The sequence below is a fragment of the Colossoma macropomum genome, unplaced genomic scaffold (genome assembly GCF_904425465.1).
Source record: "Colossoma macropomum unplaced genomic scaffold, Colossoma_macropomum, whole genome shotgun sequence".
Classification (NCBI taxonomy): domain Eukaryota; kingdom Metazoa; phylum Chordata; class Actinopteri; order Characiformes; family Serrasalmidae; genus Colossoma; species Colossoma macropomum.
Window position 1 is genome coordinate 33,290,944 of NW_023494785.1, and position 16,914 is coordinate 33,307,857.

At 42.3% G+C, this 16,914-nt stretch overlaps 1 protein-coding gene across 1 annotated transcript; it reads right to left on the minus strand.

Moving 5' to 3' along the window:
• Positions 1 to 841: 841 nt before the first annotated feature.
• Positions 842 to 12,309, minus strand: LOC118822447 (C1q-related factor-like). The gene is made up of 2 exons (XM_036591509.1): positions 11,665 to 12,309; positions 842 to 3,302 (listed from the first exon to the last, which is right to left on the minus strand). Exons 1-2 carry the CDS (start codon positions 12,307 to 12,309, stop codon positions 3,123 to 3,125), a joined length of 825 nt encoding a protein of 274 aa, XP_036447402.1. The 3' UTR covers positions 842 to 3,122.
• Positions 12,310 to 16,914: the final 4,605 nt, after the last annotated feature.

Below are 16,914 nucleotides of genomic sequence, written 5' to 3' on the forward strand. Positions count from 1 at the left end.
GCTGACTTACACAAACTTCACATCAGCAGATGGACTACAGTCTCTAACACCAGCAAGGAGAAGCTATGAGGTTGGGGTTTCTGATACAGTGTCTGTTGAGAGTTCATGCATTGCAGTTTCTCATAATTCAAACTGCAACCCCAAGTGTCTTCATGAGAAAATGCAGAGCCTTAAAGCATATGAAAGAGGCCCAACTCTAAGCTTATGAGTCACGTTTTTGCGTTGGGAGGGCGCTGGATGGCGGTCTGTGGGTGTTCTGAGGCCGTAAATGAAGCATTACCTGTTTCAGCAGGAGTCCCCATTTCTGCAACCCTCGCCTTTTTCTTTAGTTCTTTAGAGGACTCATTCATTCCGGCCCTCTTCCCTCTGCTTATCTCTCCCGCCACTCCAAAACTCTCCCTCCCTCTCGCTGATTTGAAACAGACGCTGATCTCTTTTGATTGTGAGAGGGCACTAGCCCTCCGGTCATTTGATATTTCACGCCCTTTATATTTAGCCATGATGTGTCTCTCCCTTCTTTCTCCCTCTGTTTTGCAATCAGGATAATCAATCTGAACCTCTTCTGGGTCTCTCTCTCTCTCTCTCTCTCTCTCTCTCTCTCTCTCCCCCTCTCTCTCTCTCTCTCTCTCTCTCTCTCTCTCTATCTCCCTCTCTCTCTGTCTCTCTGATGGCCTCTTGCTGTTTTGATATGATGGTGTATTCGATGCAGCATTTCTTGGCAACAACACAACAACAAGAACGTCTGGAAGCTAACACAAGTGTTTTGTGTCTTTTGTTCAGTCATCCAAGAGACACAGATTGTTAGAAAAACCTCCATTTATTAGCAAAAGTATAGTTTACAGATACATATGGTGGATTACAGATTCCTTCAATAACCCCAATCAGGAATGGCCACACTGGGGATGTCATATTTGTAGGTAAGAGATGCAAGTTGGCCATTGGTTATCATAGTAACCAGTGCACAACCACTGACAGTTGCACTGGCGGCCCTATAGTGGGGTGCAGGGGTGGTGGTGGGGGAGTGGGGTGCATTACGATCGTGCCTCCTAATGTCTTAATTAGACTTTATATGGCTACTTTTATACCTTTATGGGCAGGTGTGATCAAGGTTGGTAACAGAATACATGTAACAGTGTTACGTAATCAGGATACAAAATTATGTAACTGTATTCCATTACAGTTACAGAAACACAGGGTTGGGCAGTAACGGAATACTTGTAATAGGTGCATCAGAAAAAATATCTTGATTACTGGCAAGATAACAGTTAAACCACATACATTAAAACTCATCAATTTTCATCGAAATTAGCCATTTTCTTTAGAAAAATGTCAGATTTGAAGAATTGAGAGGGAAACCTGAAGAAGGATCCCCCTCACAGGCAGCAGTTTACGGTCTATTATTTGGCCAATCTATAGAATTTCTAGCTAATATAAACGTTAACCATGAAGAATAATGTGGAACTGAAGAATAACGAGGTGGGAAAAGACCTTATTCATTATTGAATTGTACGACTTTAAAAAGGCAAGTAATCCAAAAGTAATGGAACGTAATCAGATTACATTACTTTAATATAGTAATCCTTTGGAGTACATTACAATTACTTTCCAGGTAATCACTAATCTGTACTAAAATACATTTGTAAAGTAATTCTCCCAACACTGTGCTATGATAAACGTCAGCCCTAATGGTTCATCAACTTGGTTGAGATATTGAAATAGTGAGTGAACTAGCAAATTACATTTTAACATATTAAAAGTACATTTGTTTATTCATTGAAGGTAATTTTCATATTTGGCGGCAATTAATTTTTTTGCACTGGGGCCCATAAGATCCTAGTTAGTGACTAGCCTTTCTCATTCCTCTTAATTTGATGAAGGGCTTTCACTCAGTAGGCCAACCACTTGCACCTACATCAAGTAATATACCGAGAATAATTAATGTTGACGATACATATCAGTGAGATAATTAACATCACCATCCCGGAGTAAAGACCTAGGGTGCTGCTTCAGCGATTCCTGATTGGAGCTTTTAAATAATCTCATTTCTTCTCATTTTTCTCAGCAGCAGACTATACAATAAGTGGCCATTCTTCTGGAGATTGCCTCCTGTCCTGATCAAAGCCATAGTTTTTTTCCGAAACCACACAGTATAAGGTTTTAGGAAAGCGTAAGCTGATATTTCCACACCCAGCGTTTGTATTTTATTCCACAGATGGATACTGATATAAATGCTATGGTTTTGGATGGGGCATCAGGACCAGGGTGCTTTTCCACATTGAATTCAGAATCGGGTGGACACAGCAATCTCATAAAGTTCTGGGTATAGTTTCTCATAAGGTCAGTTATTACACACGACACATATCATCGCATATCATCAAAGACGAGACAAGAACACTCATACAAAGACAAATATCTTCATGAAACGGCTAAACGCAACTTGGCTTGACTCTCGTTTCCACAGCTACTGTCCAGAAACAGAAAACCACACGCTCACGGCCTCATCACGCGGCTAAAATAGCACTCCCAGAGAAAAGATGAGTGGATGAGAGAGACAAATGGAGTTTTTCTGATCTACTGTGCAAGGTTTGTGTGGTCGTGGCTGCTTTTTAAAAAATTGTTAGACAAGCTAGGAGAAAATGAACATTTGCTGAATGTTTGCTGAAAAGTATACAAAGTGGTCTGAATCAACTGAAAACGTGGCTTGTTTAGATTTAAAAGGATTAGACATCAAATGTGTACAAACAAACAGAGGAATGAGTGAGTAAATGACTTCATAAGTGCACAAATTAATAGCCGAATGAATCCACAAACAAACGAGTGAATAAATAGTGAAATGAGTAAATAAATGAATGAAAAATAAAGAAAGCAAATAAATAAGTGATAGACAATTTCAATCAATCACTCAACCAGATTTGACTGCCTGTCTGAATGAAGAGGAAGGAAATGACAAATCCATCCATCCGTGTAGCCACTGAGCCTCGGCTAAGATAAAATCTTTCAGGCAGATCAGTGAAGACCCCTCTGTCTCTCTCACTGAACAAGACACTGAAACGTCCTCGCTTTATGAAATCATGAGCCTTGACCGTTGCCCCCTCACCCTCGTGAACGTTTGACCTCTGCCGCTAATCAGAGTAGAGGATGAAGCCGGCGAAGGTGCTGTACTTGTTGCTGTTGCCTCCGTGGGCTTTGCCTCCGTCCAGCTTGATAAAGATTTCGTCTCCGGGGTCCAGATGCAGAATGACCGTGTTAGAGGCGTAATCGTAACTCTGATCCTGATCCTGGGCTATAGCACTCGCCCTCACCTACAGAGAGAGAGAGACATAGAGAGAGAGTTCTGTGTTTGCAGTTTGAGTGTATAGTGTGTATACACAATACATAAATGAATATGTTTATTTTTTATTTATTTATTTCTTCTGATGTAATATTATCATTAGTATTAAACCTCCTCTAATGCTTTGGCTACAGCTGCATACCAGTAAAGCCCTTTGAATCTGAATTTGGGGGGGGGGCAGAGTGAGAAAGAGAAAGAGAAAGAGAGAGAGAGAGAGAGAGAGAGAGAGAGTGATGTAGAGACGGAAAAAGAAATCTGTAGAGAGAAAAACAGAGAAAGAGAGAGAAGGCGATGTGAAGAAAGGAGAAGGAGAACGGGATGTAGAAATAGAGGGAGAAAGAAAGAAAGATGTGGAGAGAAAGGTGTAGGGAGAAAGAGACAGTGAGAGAGAGAGAGAGAGAGAGAGAGAGAGAGAGAGACAGAGAGAGAAAGATGTACAGACAGAAAAGGAGAAAAAGAAAGATATAGAGAGAAAAATGTAGACAGAAAACAATGTAAAGAAAGGAGAAGGAGAAAGTAATGTAGAAATGGAAGAAGAGAGAAAAGAAAGATGTGGAGAGAAAGATGTAGGGTGAAAGAAAGAGGGTAAGAGACAGTAAGAGAAAGATGCAAAGAGAAGGAAGTAGAGAGAGAAGATGCAGAAAGACAGATGTATGTATCATAGAGATAGAGACAGTAAGAGAACAAAAGAAGCAGAGAGAGAAAGAAATGTTGAAATAGAGGAAGAAAGAATAAAAGATGCAGAGAGAAAGAGGTAGAGAGAGAGAAAGAAAGATGTAGAAAGAGAGAGAAAGGAACAAATACATAGAGAAAGCAACAGTAAGAGAACGAAAGAACAAAAGAAGCATCTATCTATCTTCTGCAGTATTATCACTATTACTATTCAGCCATTTTATAGCTTTGGCAGCAGTTGTTAATGCCGGCGTGTCCCAGTCAAGCCATTTGAATCTGAATAAGAGAGAGAAATTAATGCGGACTGTGAGTGTTATGTGGTTGTGTTGGAGTGCTGTTGAAAGCGAGGTGTGAGCTGGACAGGCAGGACGGACGTTTTTGCGAGTGCGGAGAGAGAGAAGTGAGGGGAATGTCAGTGTATCAGTCAGGCGAGGAGAAGCTGTCCCTGCAGGCCGCCTCATCCTGCTCTCTTTAACATGAGTAACAACGCTGACTCAACCAACACACACTGTCTGCGTGTGTGTATGTGTGCATGTGTGTGTGCTAGATCAGTGTGGGTTAGCGCTTAAAGCACTCAAGGTCAAACCACAACACGCATAGACACACACACACAAACAAATCTGTGCACTTTACTCTGTTTAGCTATGCTTTAGTACACATTTGAATTTCATGGTTTTGACAGATTTTATATCAGCAGATACGACTGTAAGGTCAAATTGAACTTCTCCACATACACATCGCTACATTAGATCCCACGTAAAAACAAACACACACACCAGTATTTATGTGTATGTATAGTACAGTGAAAAAGTCAGAGACCACCCTGCAGTCATTTAATTTCTAGTCAAAATCATTATTTGATGTTTATTTTTCAGTGTCAGAAAAAGCATGAAACATATATTTAAGTTACACTGAAGCTCCTGTGGATTTTTTCAGATCTGAAATAAGAGTGGAGCTTGTTTTTCTCCTCTCTCTCTAAGATGAAGGTTTACAAACTGTTTATCTAACGGTGACAGTTTTGGTGGTCTACCAGGTCTTGTGCGGTTGAGTTCCATTTTCTCTACAGTTTTTAGTAATTTTTTTGTACTTTTTGAATTTTGGAAGCTTTTTTTTGTCATTTGACATTCCTCTTTCCTTATGTCTAATCTCCTTAGAAATTTCAAATCAATCATTTGTACTTAATGGACGCTGTAATTGAAAATTAAGTAAACGATCAGGACAAACCTTTACAGAACAAAAATTACATACAAAATTTTTACATGAACTATTTCAGTATATGTATGCATATTGTATAAGGAATTTTCACAATTCACAGTTTGAATATACACAACCATTTTAACAATGGGATTACACTGAACATATTATTAACAGATAATAGTAGTAAGACCGTTTTCTAAATCTCTTATCCTTCTGGGTCGCAGGGGGCACTGGAGCCAATCCCAGCGGTCATTGGGCGTAATGCACCCTGGACAGGTCACCAGTCCATCGCAGGGCTGCATTTATGCAGTTATATTTAATAATATTTTGGACACGAGCATATTTACCACTGTGTTACATCACCTTTCCTTTTAAGAACACTTAATGACCATTTGGGGACTGAAGAAACAAACTGATCCAGTTTTGAAAGTGGACTTTTTGAATTTTTGCCATCCGTCTGTATGTAATATACAAATCTTCAGCTATATAACCATACAGGGTCTTTCTGTCATAGTTTAAGCTTAATAAAATACACATTTTCAATGGGAGACAGGCTAGGCCAGTCTAGCACTTGCACATGCAGAATGTGGCTTGGTATTGTCATGTTGAAATAAGTGTGGATGTACCTAAAAAGACAATGTCTAGAAAGTGTCTAAAAGGCATCATATGTTGCTCCAAAATGTGACCAGCGTTAATGGTGCTTTGACAGATGTGCAGGTTAACCACTAATACACCCCCATACTCTGACAGATGCTGGCTTTTGAACTTTACTCTGGTAACTCGGTTGACTCGTCAGACCACAGTGTTCATTTCTACTGTGCCTCAGTGCATTTCAAATGAGGTCAATGTGACTAGCATTTATGGATACAGCAGCGGACAGTGTTTATTGACAACGTTTTTCAAAGTATTTCTGAGCCCATAAGGTGATATCCATCACAGAAACATACCCGTTTTTTAATGCAGTGCAGTCTGAGGAGTCAAACGATAATGGTCATGGACATATATTTGTGGTTTTCGACTTTTTCCTTTATGCACAGATATTTCTTTGGAATCCCTGAATTTTTCAATATTATGCACTGTACAGGGCGAAATACCTAACATCATTGAAGCCCCTGGCTGTTGTTTTTAAACTAATTGATTTTTTGATGATGCTTTTTTGGTAAAGTGGCGAGATTTCATTCCAAGTCATCCTGACCCTTTTACACAATGTAAAGGACAGCTAGTGTTTTCAAAATATGTCAGAAGCAACAAAAACAGAGATAGAAAGTATTGCCCCAATAGTGATGATATGTTGCCCATACACGACTACAGTGTTTTGTTGGCACATACGAAGACACGGACAACATTGCACATTTGGGCAAATGCTCTTTTATTTTAAACAGGCGCTTCAACAGAGGCAGCGAAATGCCCAGCTCAGCGCTCCCCCAAAGCGAAATATGAGGAGGGGAAGACACAGGAAGACACGACACACAAGGAGGCTAGACAGTTCTAAGCACTAGTTACACTACAAAGCCCTCCTCCTCACAGACAATTCTGCAGCCCAAAGTCTGTAAGGCATGCAAGTGCTCACTGCAGCCTCTCTGCAGCTGGAGTCCCAGCCTCTCCACCATCCTGGCCAGCACATGGGCCGCGGGGTGCCCCCTTCTTGGCAGCAAACACCCCCAGTCATCTCTCGGGGCCATGTTCTTGGCACCACGGCTCCTCCTGGCCCAGCGCACAACATGGAGACGGTGGCAGGGCTCCTACTGGGGGCAGCGGAACTCCTCATAGCTCACAGCGTTAAGTCCGAGGCTACTGGGGCAACGACAGCAGCAGCGGTCCTTCCACCTTCCACTTTCTCTACTGTCCACTGTGTCATCGATCCTGACAGGGTTGCTGCTAGTATGCCCTGCCCTTGGCCCTTGGGGATCCACCGCTAGCCGTTGCAAGCAGCTTCACTTGCCCCATTTCCAAACCTGGACATAATTTGGACAGTCATTGCTTCCCAGTTGTTGGGTGTACCGCTCTCGGGATGGGGGAAGCACACCTGAACGTAGCAGTGACGCTGATGAGCCTGTGTCAGTGACGGCTGTGAGCTGTTTTCCGTCTATGCTGCACTCGACCCGACCCTCTCTGCCTGACTGGTGTGGTGAGCACATTCAGAAACGGTTCCAGCACCAACTCTTCCTCCGCAGCCTTCTCGGGTATACCTATCAAACCGCTCAGCTCTGCCACTAGCACCTTATACACTCTCTCTTTAGCCTCCACTTCTCCGCAACAGCTGGCCCAAATACACTACTGACACCTGCCTGAAGTGTTGCTGAGGGGCCGTGGTCAATGCTGCTAGGTTGTCATGTGCAGATTCACAAGCACCTACTTTCCCCTGCGGAACACAGCTGTATCACAGTGATGGCCGCCATCCAGCCATAATGCTGGGCAACCACTTGCAGCTGTGTGGAGTACGGCTCCCAGGTGCACTTGCCAACAAGGTATGTCCCGTCATGAGCATGGTATGTGTGCCATCTCTATCTCACCGGGCTCCAGCTGGGCTCCCCTGTTTTCTTCACCATCTTCCCCAGCCAGCAACCTCACCCTCCGCGGGCTGGATCCATCTAGGAGTGAGCAAGCATAGCGCTTGGTACCCCCTTCTTCTGGGCTATGTCTTCTTTGCTGTACCTTCGAGTTTGTCGATGTGCTGCTCGACCTCCTCAAACTCGGTGATTGCATCCCACTTCTGACGCTAGCCCAGGGCTCCCCACGTGGGAGGACACAAGACAAATGTCCATTTTTGAACCGGGAGTGTGGTGCACCCCGAGAGCCACTTTGCATGGCCACATCCCCTAAGCTCCCCACGCAGCATGGAGCCTGTGGTGGATGCCTCAGTACTATGGTTAAGGGACTACATGTAAGTACCTTTTGAGTTAAGCTGGCATTCTGTATTTTAACCTCATAGCATTTATAGCTGAAACAACAATTGTGTCTATAACTAATTTCTCATGGACCACAGTGTTTAAATAACACAAGCATTAAAATATATTATTTGATGTATATATGTTTGACATAAAGTTTGGATGGTCAGTTACTGTTAGTTGCATACAGTGGTTGTTTTCCTTTATTCAAGCAGTGCTGGAGAGAAAAAATGCAGATTTTTCAATGCAATAGTTAAATTTCTAGTTTTATCTCATAAAGTACTGTAGTAGGATAAATGATTATTCTGTGCTGCAAGCCTGTTGTCTGATGTTTTTATAATGTAAGGCTCATTTTGTACATTTTTTAATTCATGAATCATAGTTTAAGAGGAAATGGGCTCGACAGAGTACCACAGATTGCTCTTTGCATTTGTGAATGCTACTAGTTCAACATTCATGTCTGTTTCAGTCATCATCACCACATGTTATTATTATGTAAGTTAGATATGGAGATTTAGTTTGTTCGGGAAGCATCTTAATGTGTCCTTGAAGGAGTGAAGAAAAAGTTGCACGGTGAGATTTATTGAACTTGTAGCCCATTTCCCTGATCAAAGACCACCATTTGCCTACTCTTCCAGCCATTCAGTGAGCGTTAATGTACCTTAACATTTCTTATAGTTCTAACGGAAATTCCCATTTAGAATCTCTTTAAATTGCTGGCGGTTTACAGTGGTTCGCTGTGCTGTATGTGTTTATTTTGCACTTTTAGCACATGACAGGTGTTGTTGCCTTCACGCTAACATTCTAAAACAGCTTTTGGCATCAACAGTGCTGCCTGTGAGATTTCTGTTCAGTGCTAACAATGCTGTGTGTGTGTGTGTGTGTGTGTGTGTGTGTGTGTGTGTGTGTGTGTGTGTGTGTGTGTGTGCGCACTGTGCACTTGTCTTTCTGTACTTTTGAGGACTTGAACACCAGATGTCTTCACAAAGATGTATTAAAATTCTCAAAAAGGGCCCAAACATTTATTTTTTTCGTTTTTGGTTTGTTAGTTAGGCTTATGATTAAGTATTAAAATGACTAATTATACATCAGACAGGTCCGACAGATCCAAATTAGAAGATTTCATCTTTAAATGGCCAGGACCCACCAGCAGGTTCAGGCTTTTGTTGCACACTTATTTGTATAGTAGTAGTAAGTCTTTTTGCATTTATTGCATTATTTTCCATATAATTACTGAGTAATAAGTAGAGATGCACAGATGATGAATTTGTATGGCAGATTCCAATTTCTTTACGGCTAAACTGGCTGAGGGACGAACTTTTTGGTCGACTTCTATGTTCTATTTTTTTATTCTATACTACTAACTTTCAAAGGCACAATATAAATGACAATACTTGTTTCTAATGGGCCAAATTGGCATTTTAAGTTCTTAAAAAAACAGTTGAAAAAGTTATTTCAATAACAAATGAATAATGAATCAAATTAAGTGCTACATCAACAGGACGAGGCAACTGGCTGTTTAGCACAATGAGTCATCTAAAATTGCGCCTCAACAATTTGATAGAGGTGTAGCAGTGTTTAAATGCAGTTTGAGTGTACTTATCTGCCTCATGTCATTTACACCATAAAATACAAAACACATCAACTGAGATATATATAATAAATTGGCAATTGTAGGTTTGGAAAATACATACAAAAATATTTGTAGATCACGTTTATATGTATATTTGCGTTTAATTGCATAGTGTATAGTGCATATAGTAAGTATATTGTTACTTTAAAAATGTTTTCATTTTTCTGCATCATTTAAATCTGGCAGCTGTCCTTTACATTGGGTGAAAATGTCATGATGAATGGTCCAATAGAAAGGCTCCAAAATCACTTGGAATAAAATCTCTTTACACTGACTTACATTCAAAGTTAAGAACGTTTTTGCTGTCTCCTGTAAAGTTACTATTTTGGTGGTAGACAATTATATGTTAAAATGTGTTAACATTAACTAAATACATCAAAAATGCTACACCACTGGCTATGGCTTGATTTTCTTTGGACAGTGACGATACTTACGTATAAACATATATGCATGGACACTCGATCCCTGTCGCAGCCTTGCTGCTTCACTGGCTATGTGTGTGTGTGTGTGTGCGTGTGTGTGTGTGTGTGTGTGTGTGTGTGTGTGTGTTTGGCGGGCCGTATGTGTTTGAGAAAGCTACTGATTCGGGATGACACAGTAAAGGAAGGCAGGAAAAAAGGACACACATAAACACACACACACACAAGCAAACATGCTGTTCTTGGTTTGTCCTGCGGAGGAAGCTTTTGGTTCAGTGAAGCCTCATAAGCTCTCACTTCTGTTTACGCTCAGTAGCGTACACACTGAAATACGTACTGACATCGCTCTGTTTTTAAATGTCTTCCAAAAGATAACTTCATTGGTGTTTGTGGCAGCACATACACTTCGAGTGCGGCACTCGGATTCCCTTAAGCGTTTCATTACAGAGCCAAGAAACTCAACAGTCTCTGCTTGGACAGATGGGGTATGACTGACTATGACTCTTACAGTCGTGCTGCATTTATAGGTACTGTTTTCTTTGGTTGGTCGGTCTGTCTGTCTGTCATGCACCTCCGCTCCATTTTTCTCCTACAAGTACAGTCAAATACAGACGTTTGGGCGCCCCTGGTCAAATGACATATTTTGTTGGTTTAGAAAATAAGTGAACACATCCTCTACAGAGAACACAGTTCTGCACATTTTTAATGCACAATTAAAAGGTGCAGTTTATATACCAAATTTTAACATGTTGGGAAAAATATGCATAAAATGTGGCCTGTGCAAAAGTTATGGTACAGTATTTTATGTTTTCTTTTTTTCAATATGTAAAACTCAGCAAGTAAATAGAAAATATGATCTAAAATCTGCAGAAAAATGCGTGTCATCACAAAAATCTCCAAAACAGTAACTTTACAGGGGAAGGAAAAAAAATCTTAACTTATAATGAAAGTTAATGTAATGTGTTTATTACATTGTAACACTTGTCAATAGTCCTTATTTCTGCTTTATTATCATCACATTTCTCTTTATTTGAGTTTTAGGTGTATTTTGTTCACCAAGTTTTACCAAGTTTTACCAAGTTTTCACCAAGTATGTGGGCTATAGCCTCCCAATGTTGGTACCCCCTACTTGTCAAATTTGACAGGGGTTAAATGTGTACCCCTGTCCTCAATCCTCTCCAGGATCAATAAAGTGCATCTGCAGTTATATGCAAAGTGAAAATAACACACTTCTCTACATTTTAATGCACAATTACTGTTTATTTACTGAATTTAACATACTGCAAAAAAATAAAAATAAAGCATAAATGTGGACTGTGCAAAAGTTATGTCACATTTTATATTTTATGTTTAATTTTTTTTCCAATACGTTTAAGTAAAAATTCCATGTAGAGGATGTGGATTCTTATTTCCACTTAGAAGTCAACCTTTCCATACAACTATATGTTTGCCAAAATGAGATTCTATAAAAAAGCATCTATAGTAACATCTATTAAATCAATGAAGCAATGACATAAACCTCACCTGTCCGTTCTTCAGAAGGTCTGCCCACATGCTGGTTCCGTCCCCACCCCTCATCAGGACGTTGTAGGTAAAGAAGTACGTCCCGGGCACCTTGCACACAAACTTTCCCGACGAACTGTCATAATTATTCCCGATGTTGGTGACCACGTCATCGAACCTCAGGATCTCGTAGCCCTCCTGTGGGTTCCTCAGGCCAGCGTAGAATGCCACGCGGGGCCCCATTGCATAGGTGGCTGTGCTGATGCCTGTCGCAGCTCTACCACCCAAGGAGAAGATCCCCGGCTGCTCTACCCCATTCTTTTCTCCTGGTGGTCCCATGGGTCCTGGTGGACCTGGCTCTCCAGGCGGTCCCGGTGGTCCTGGAGGTCCAGGAGGTCCGGGCTTCCCTGGGCGTCCCGTCCTGCCCTGTGGCCCGTGGGAATAGGTGGGCAGCGGGGGGCCCATGCTGTTGTCGGTCAGGGCCTCAGCCTGGATGTGCGTGACAGCTGTGCCCATGGCTCCAGCTGTCGTGCCGCCCGCTTTGTCCAGGTAAGGGTCGCAGACCATCCGGCAGGTGCCCAGCATCTCATAGCGGCTGGCGTCCTCGCTGCTGCCCACCGAGCTGACAAGGACAGGAATGAGCACCACCAGGATGAGGAGCAGCATGACGGCGGCTGCGGCCCCCAGCAGGGTCTTCCGTCCCAGGCTGAGGCGGGAGAGGGGCGGGGCCGCCAGCGCGGAGCTCTCCCCGCACGGCGGAATGGTGAGAGACGGACGGGAGAGGGAATCCAACTCCCTCCACCTATACGCTCAGCACAAGGACGCTGGAGGGTCCTCCAAGTTTGTGTGTATATGTGCGTGTGTATGTGTGTGTGTGTGTGTGTTTGTGTGTATGTGTGTGGAGACTAGGAGTGTTCTTAGGTGAGTGGAGAAGAGTCTATGTATGTGTGCAGGAGGAAGAGAAGAAAGAGAAAGAGGATGATGTTCTTACACTCTCCTGACTCAGAGAAGGCAAGGGGGGGAAGTGGGAGGAGAAAGAAAGGAGGGAGAGAGGATGGAGAAAAAAGGGTTGGAGGGAGGGAGAAAGAGAGAGAGAGTGAGAGGGAGAAGTGCAACGAGGCAAACCCAACACCCAAAGACATCACAGAGTCATTTTAGTGTGCTTTTATTGTTCAGCGTTTTGAAATGTGATTTCATTTTCCACTTGTTGAGCTGGGAGATTTCAGGCTGGTGGATGGACAGAAAGAGACAGAAAGAAAGACAGAGGGGGATAGAAAGTCACCTTATGGGTTTTTGGGTGTAGCATTATATGGGTTTTTGTGGGCTTAAAGGGGAATTCTGATGAATTTTCCAAACTTCTCCATAAATTGTTGAGAGTTGAATTTAAATGACAGATAACCTCCTTAGCATTCTGGATCCAGGGGTCTGCCTCACAGCACAGTATTTTTTTTTTCTTTTTCCAGCTAACTAAGCTAAGTTTGATCTAACCATGGGGGCAGTTGTGACAGCATTGCCTTTTACTATTATAAACACTTTTTTCTACAGATTTTGGTAAAACAATTTCTGTTTTTATTTTAGCAACCTCTCTGGATTGAGTATCTAAACCTGGACTAATCACAGCCTGAGTATAATCTAGATTAATCACAGTCTGAGTATCTAGCATTTAAAGCATTAAATGCTTCAGACAACTGGTTGCTATCACCACCATTATACACAATTCTGACTCTGTAAGTTACACCAGAATGTAGCATTTCACATCAAATCACTCTGAGTGACTTTACACCTTAATTTAATTAGGCAGAAAATTGGTGGAATTTTCCCTTAAATTCCAGAGACAGATTCAAGCATGCCTGTGCCTAAACGGAATATGAGGACGAGAAGGAAAAAAGAAAAACAGTGAGTGGCAGTGAGGAAACTGAAGATGAAGAAGAGAGAGATCCCATCATCATGATGTCTCAGCTGATTAAATATCAAATTAAAGCCTGGATAATTGTCGTTTTATCTTTATCATCTTGCTGCCTGGAGTTGGACTCTGGCCCAGTTGGTTGGGCCATGCTCTGTCCATGGTTGATTGCTGAGCAACCGTCACTGACCATAGAGAACGGCAGGGTCTGGCTTTCACCTGCTGCTAAGCTAGGTACTTGCCAGTTGGAAGTGCATGGTTGTGAGGCCAGGTCAAATGATTAGAGATGTCTGAATGCCCACAGGGTGCTTGGTAGCAGAACATGACCAGTAGTCCAGAAAATTGGCCAACCTTTGCCTTCCCAGACTGGTGATGTGGATCTCTCCTAGAAGAAAGAGTTGAATAGACCTGGCTGCTACCTTAAATTGGATGGAAGAAGGGAAAAGATGTTTAGCATCTCTCTCTCACTTGCACACACACTCCCACACACCCACATCCTCACGCAAGCTTTCTTTCTGCCCTCTGCCTTATGCACCATTACATAATCATGTCATTATACGTTAGCTCGCCTTGATTTTAGCCGTTGACAACGTCCGCATCTGAGGCAGTTCCGCTGTGCTAGTGAGTTGAGTGGAACTGGTTCCAGGCATTGCATGCGGCTAGCAAACGCCTAACTGGTTCGTTAGAACGGAAAACAGATCACTTCTGTTGGAAAAGACCTCTCTTGTTAAAACTGGAAATGGTTCCAGTGTGCTGGTGCATGAAGTAATGTTGCCTTGAAATGTAGGCTTCTATGTTAGCGCACTCAGGCCATGCTTAGAAGACCAGCGTTAGCTGTGTCCTTATAGGCAAGTCTGTTCAGTTAGCAGCAATCGTGGCAAACATCCATTATTAATGGTCATACAAGACGGTCTCCAATCTACTTGAACTGGAACTCAAAACTGTTTCAAAAACTTGGGGAATGGTTTGCCTAAATACAATTTTAGTTCATTTTTATTGAACATAATTATAAGCATAAATTATAATCATAATTATAATAATACTTCAGTAAGACTTTTTTTTCCACTGTTAAGCTTTGGTTGGAAACAAAAGGGTTACATTGGAAGGATTTATTTTCTCTTTGGTAACAGAAGCTGGACTGAACACAGATTAACCACTTACATAATTGGAAAGTGATGTTTTGATTTCCAGTGGGTGGAACCAATTTTGAGAGGTCTTCTGGAAGTCCTCGATATGTCACTGATTGCAAGTACAGGTGGTAGCCTGACCAGTGAGATTCAGTCAGATGTTAGAAATGGAAAACAAAGTCAGTTCTGTCCTAAGGTTCCTGTAAAAATGCTGCATGGTAAAATATATGTTAATATGTCTGTGACAAACTTCAATAAAACATCAAATGTCTATTGTAACTTCAAATGTTTAGTCTACAGTGGCCAAAATATGTGAATCGCTGTTAGATGAGTGCTAATGTACTACTAGAATCCCATAGTGGTGCTAGCGGAAATTAGTATTATCATAGTTTTTTCTTGTTTTTGACATTTATAAAACAAACTGCAGGCCTCACCCTGATAGTCACAGTTTGCCACTGGTAAAAAATGACAATATCAAGTTCAACACATATGTGCATTTTCCCTTTCCCTGTGGAGGGACTTAAGGGTCAATTAATCTAAGGCAGTTGGTTCTTTGTTGGGAAGGTGGTGACGTGTTAGTATATGTTGTGCTGGTATGAGTGGATCAGACACAGCAGTGCTGCTGGACTTAAAACACTGTGTCAATTTGCTGTCCACTGTATTAGACACTCCTATCTTGTTGGTCCACCTTGTAGATGTAAAATCAGAGACAATAGCTTATCAAGCCGCACACTTTGTGTTGGTCAACCTCCAGTCCTTCATCAGTGGTCACAGGACGCTGCCCACAGGACGCTGCCCACAGGACGCTTTTGGCTGGATATTTTTGGTTGGTGGGCTAGTTTAAAACTCCAGCAGCACTGCTGTGTCTGATCCACTCAGACCAGCGCAACACACACTAACACACCACCACCACATCAGTGTTACTGCAGTGCTGAAAACGACCCACCACCCAAACAATACTTGCTCTGTGGTGGTCCTGACCATTTGAGAATAGGGTGAAAAGGGACTAACAAAGTATGCAAAGAAACAGATGGACTACAGTCTGTAATTGTAGAACTACAAAGTGCACCTATATAGTAAGTGGAGCTGATAAAATGGACAATGAGTATAGAAACATGGAGGTGGTTTTAATGTTATGGCTGATCTGTGTAAATTCATGGCAAAGTACCATCATAATGTATTATTTATACTTCATTCTAGGCCTTAGAAAACCATACAGCCCAGCCGTCCCCATCCGTAACCAACCACAAGCTGCAGAACATGACTTATGTCATCCCTTCTCTCTTTCTGTTCATCAGTATGTCCAGTATGTATAACCATAGCTTTTAGTTTGAATTGTAGATGACTGTTATATCACTGTCATGTTGCATTTGTACAGAATACAGAATCATCTGTGTCCTTCTGCAGTCGGTCTAAATGACACGACCTTTTCAGATTGAGCCCCTTCCGCTGCTTGAAACAGTCTAGACTGAGGCCATGGCCATAATCCCCCCCTTCCCTCATCTCTAATACTACACATTATGACTCAAGTTATTTGACTCCCGACTTCATTTATTAATTTTTTGTCCCCCGCCTTCTTCGTGTGGGATGCTGAGGAGTGCCAGGGGTAGAGGAGTGTAGCCGTGGGTTGTTGGAGGGGGAGAGGACGTTTCATCACTGGCTGTGGGCAGCCTGAACAGTGGGCAGTGAAACTGCGGGCACCGTCCGCTCGCCGCTGACTCACAGGAGCCTTGCCCTTGACCGGGGCCGTAACGGAATGTGGACAGCACACTGCAGAGAGATTCTCTCATCATCTCTCTGCCGTCCCACAGTTCCTCCAGTCCCCTTATCTGTCCCTCATCCCACGAGGGGAGAACAACAACTCCCCCGAGTCAGTCCTGGAGGCCAAAGAGGCACATCGTGTTTGTGTACCCGGAAAAAAATCCATGAGGGCGAATCGCTAACTTGTAATTTGATTTTACTTGAAAGCAAACATAATGCAGAGATCAGACCCAGGGCAGAGCCAGGGACATGATAGAAGTGTGTGTGTGTGTGTGTGGGGGGGGTATGTGTGCATATTTGTGTGTATGAGTGCATATTTGTGTGTATGAGTGTGTGTGTGTGTGCATATTTGTGTGTATGAGTGTGTGTGTGTGTGTGTGTGTGTGTGTGTGTGTGTGTGTGTGTACAAGAAGCATTGCTGTCAGAACAAAAGATCTCCAAAATGGTAAATTTGCAGCAGAAAGAAAAAACATTTTAGTT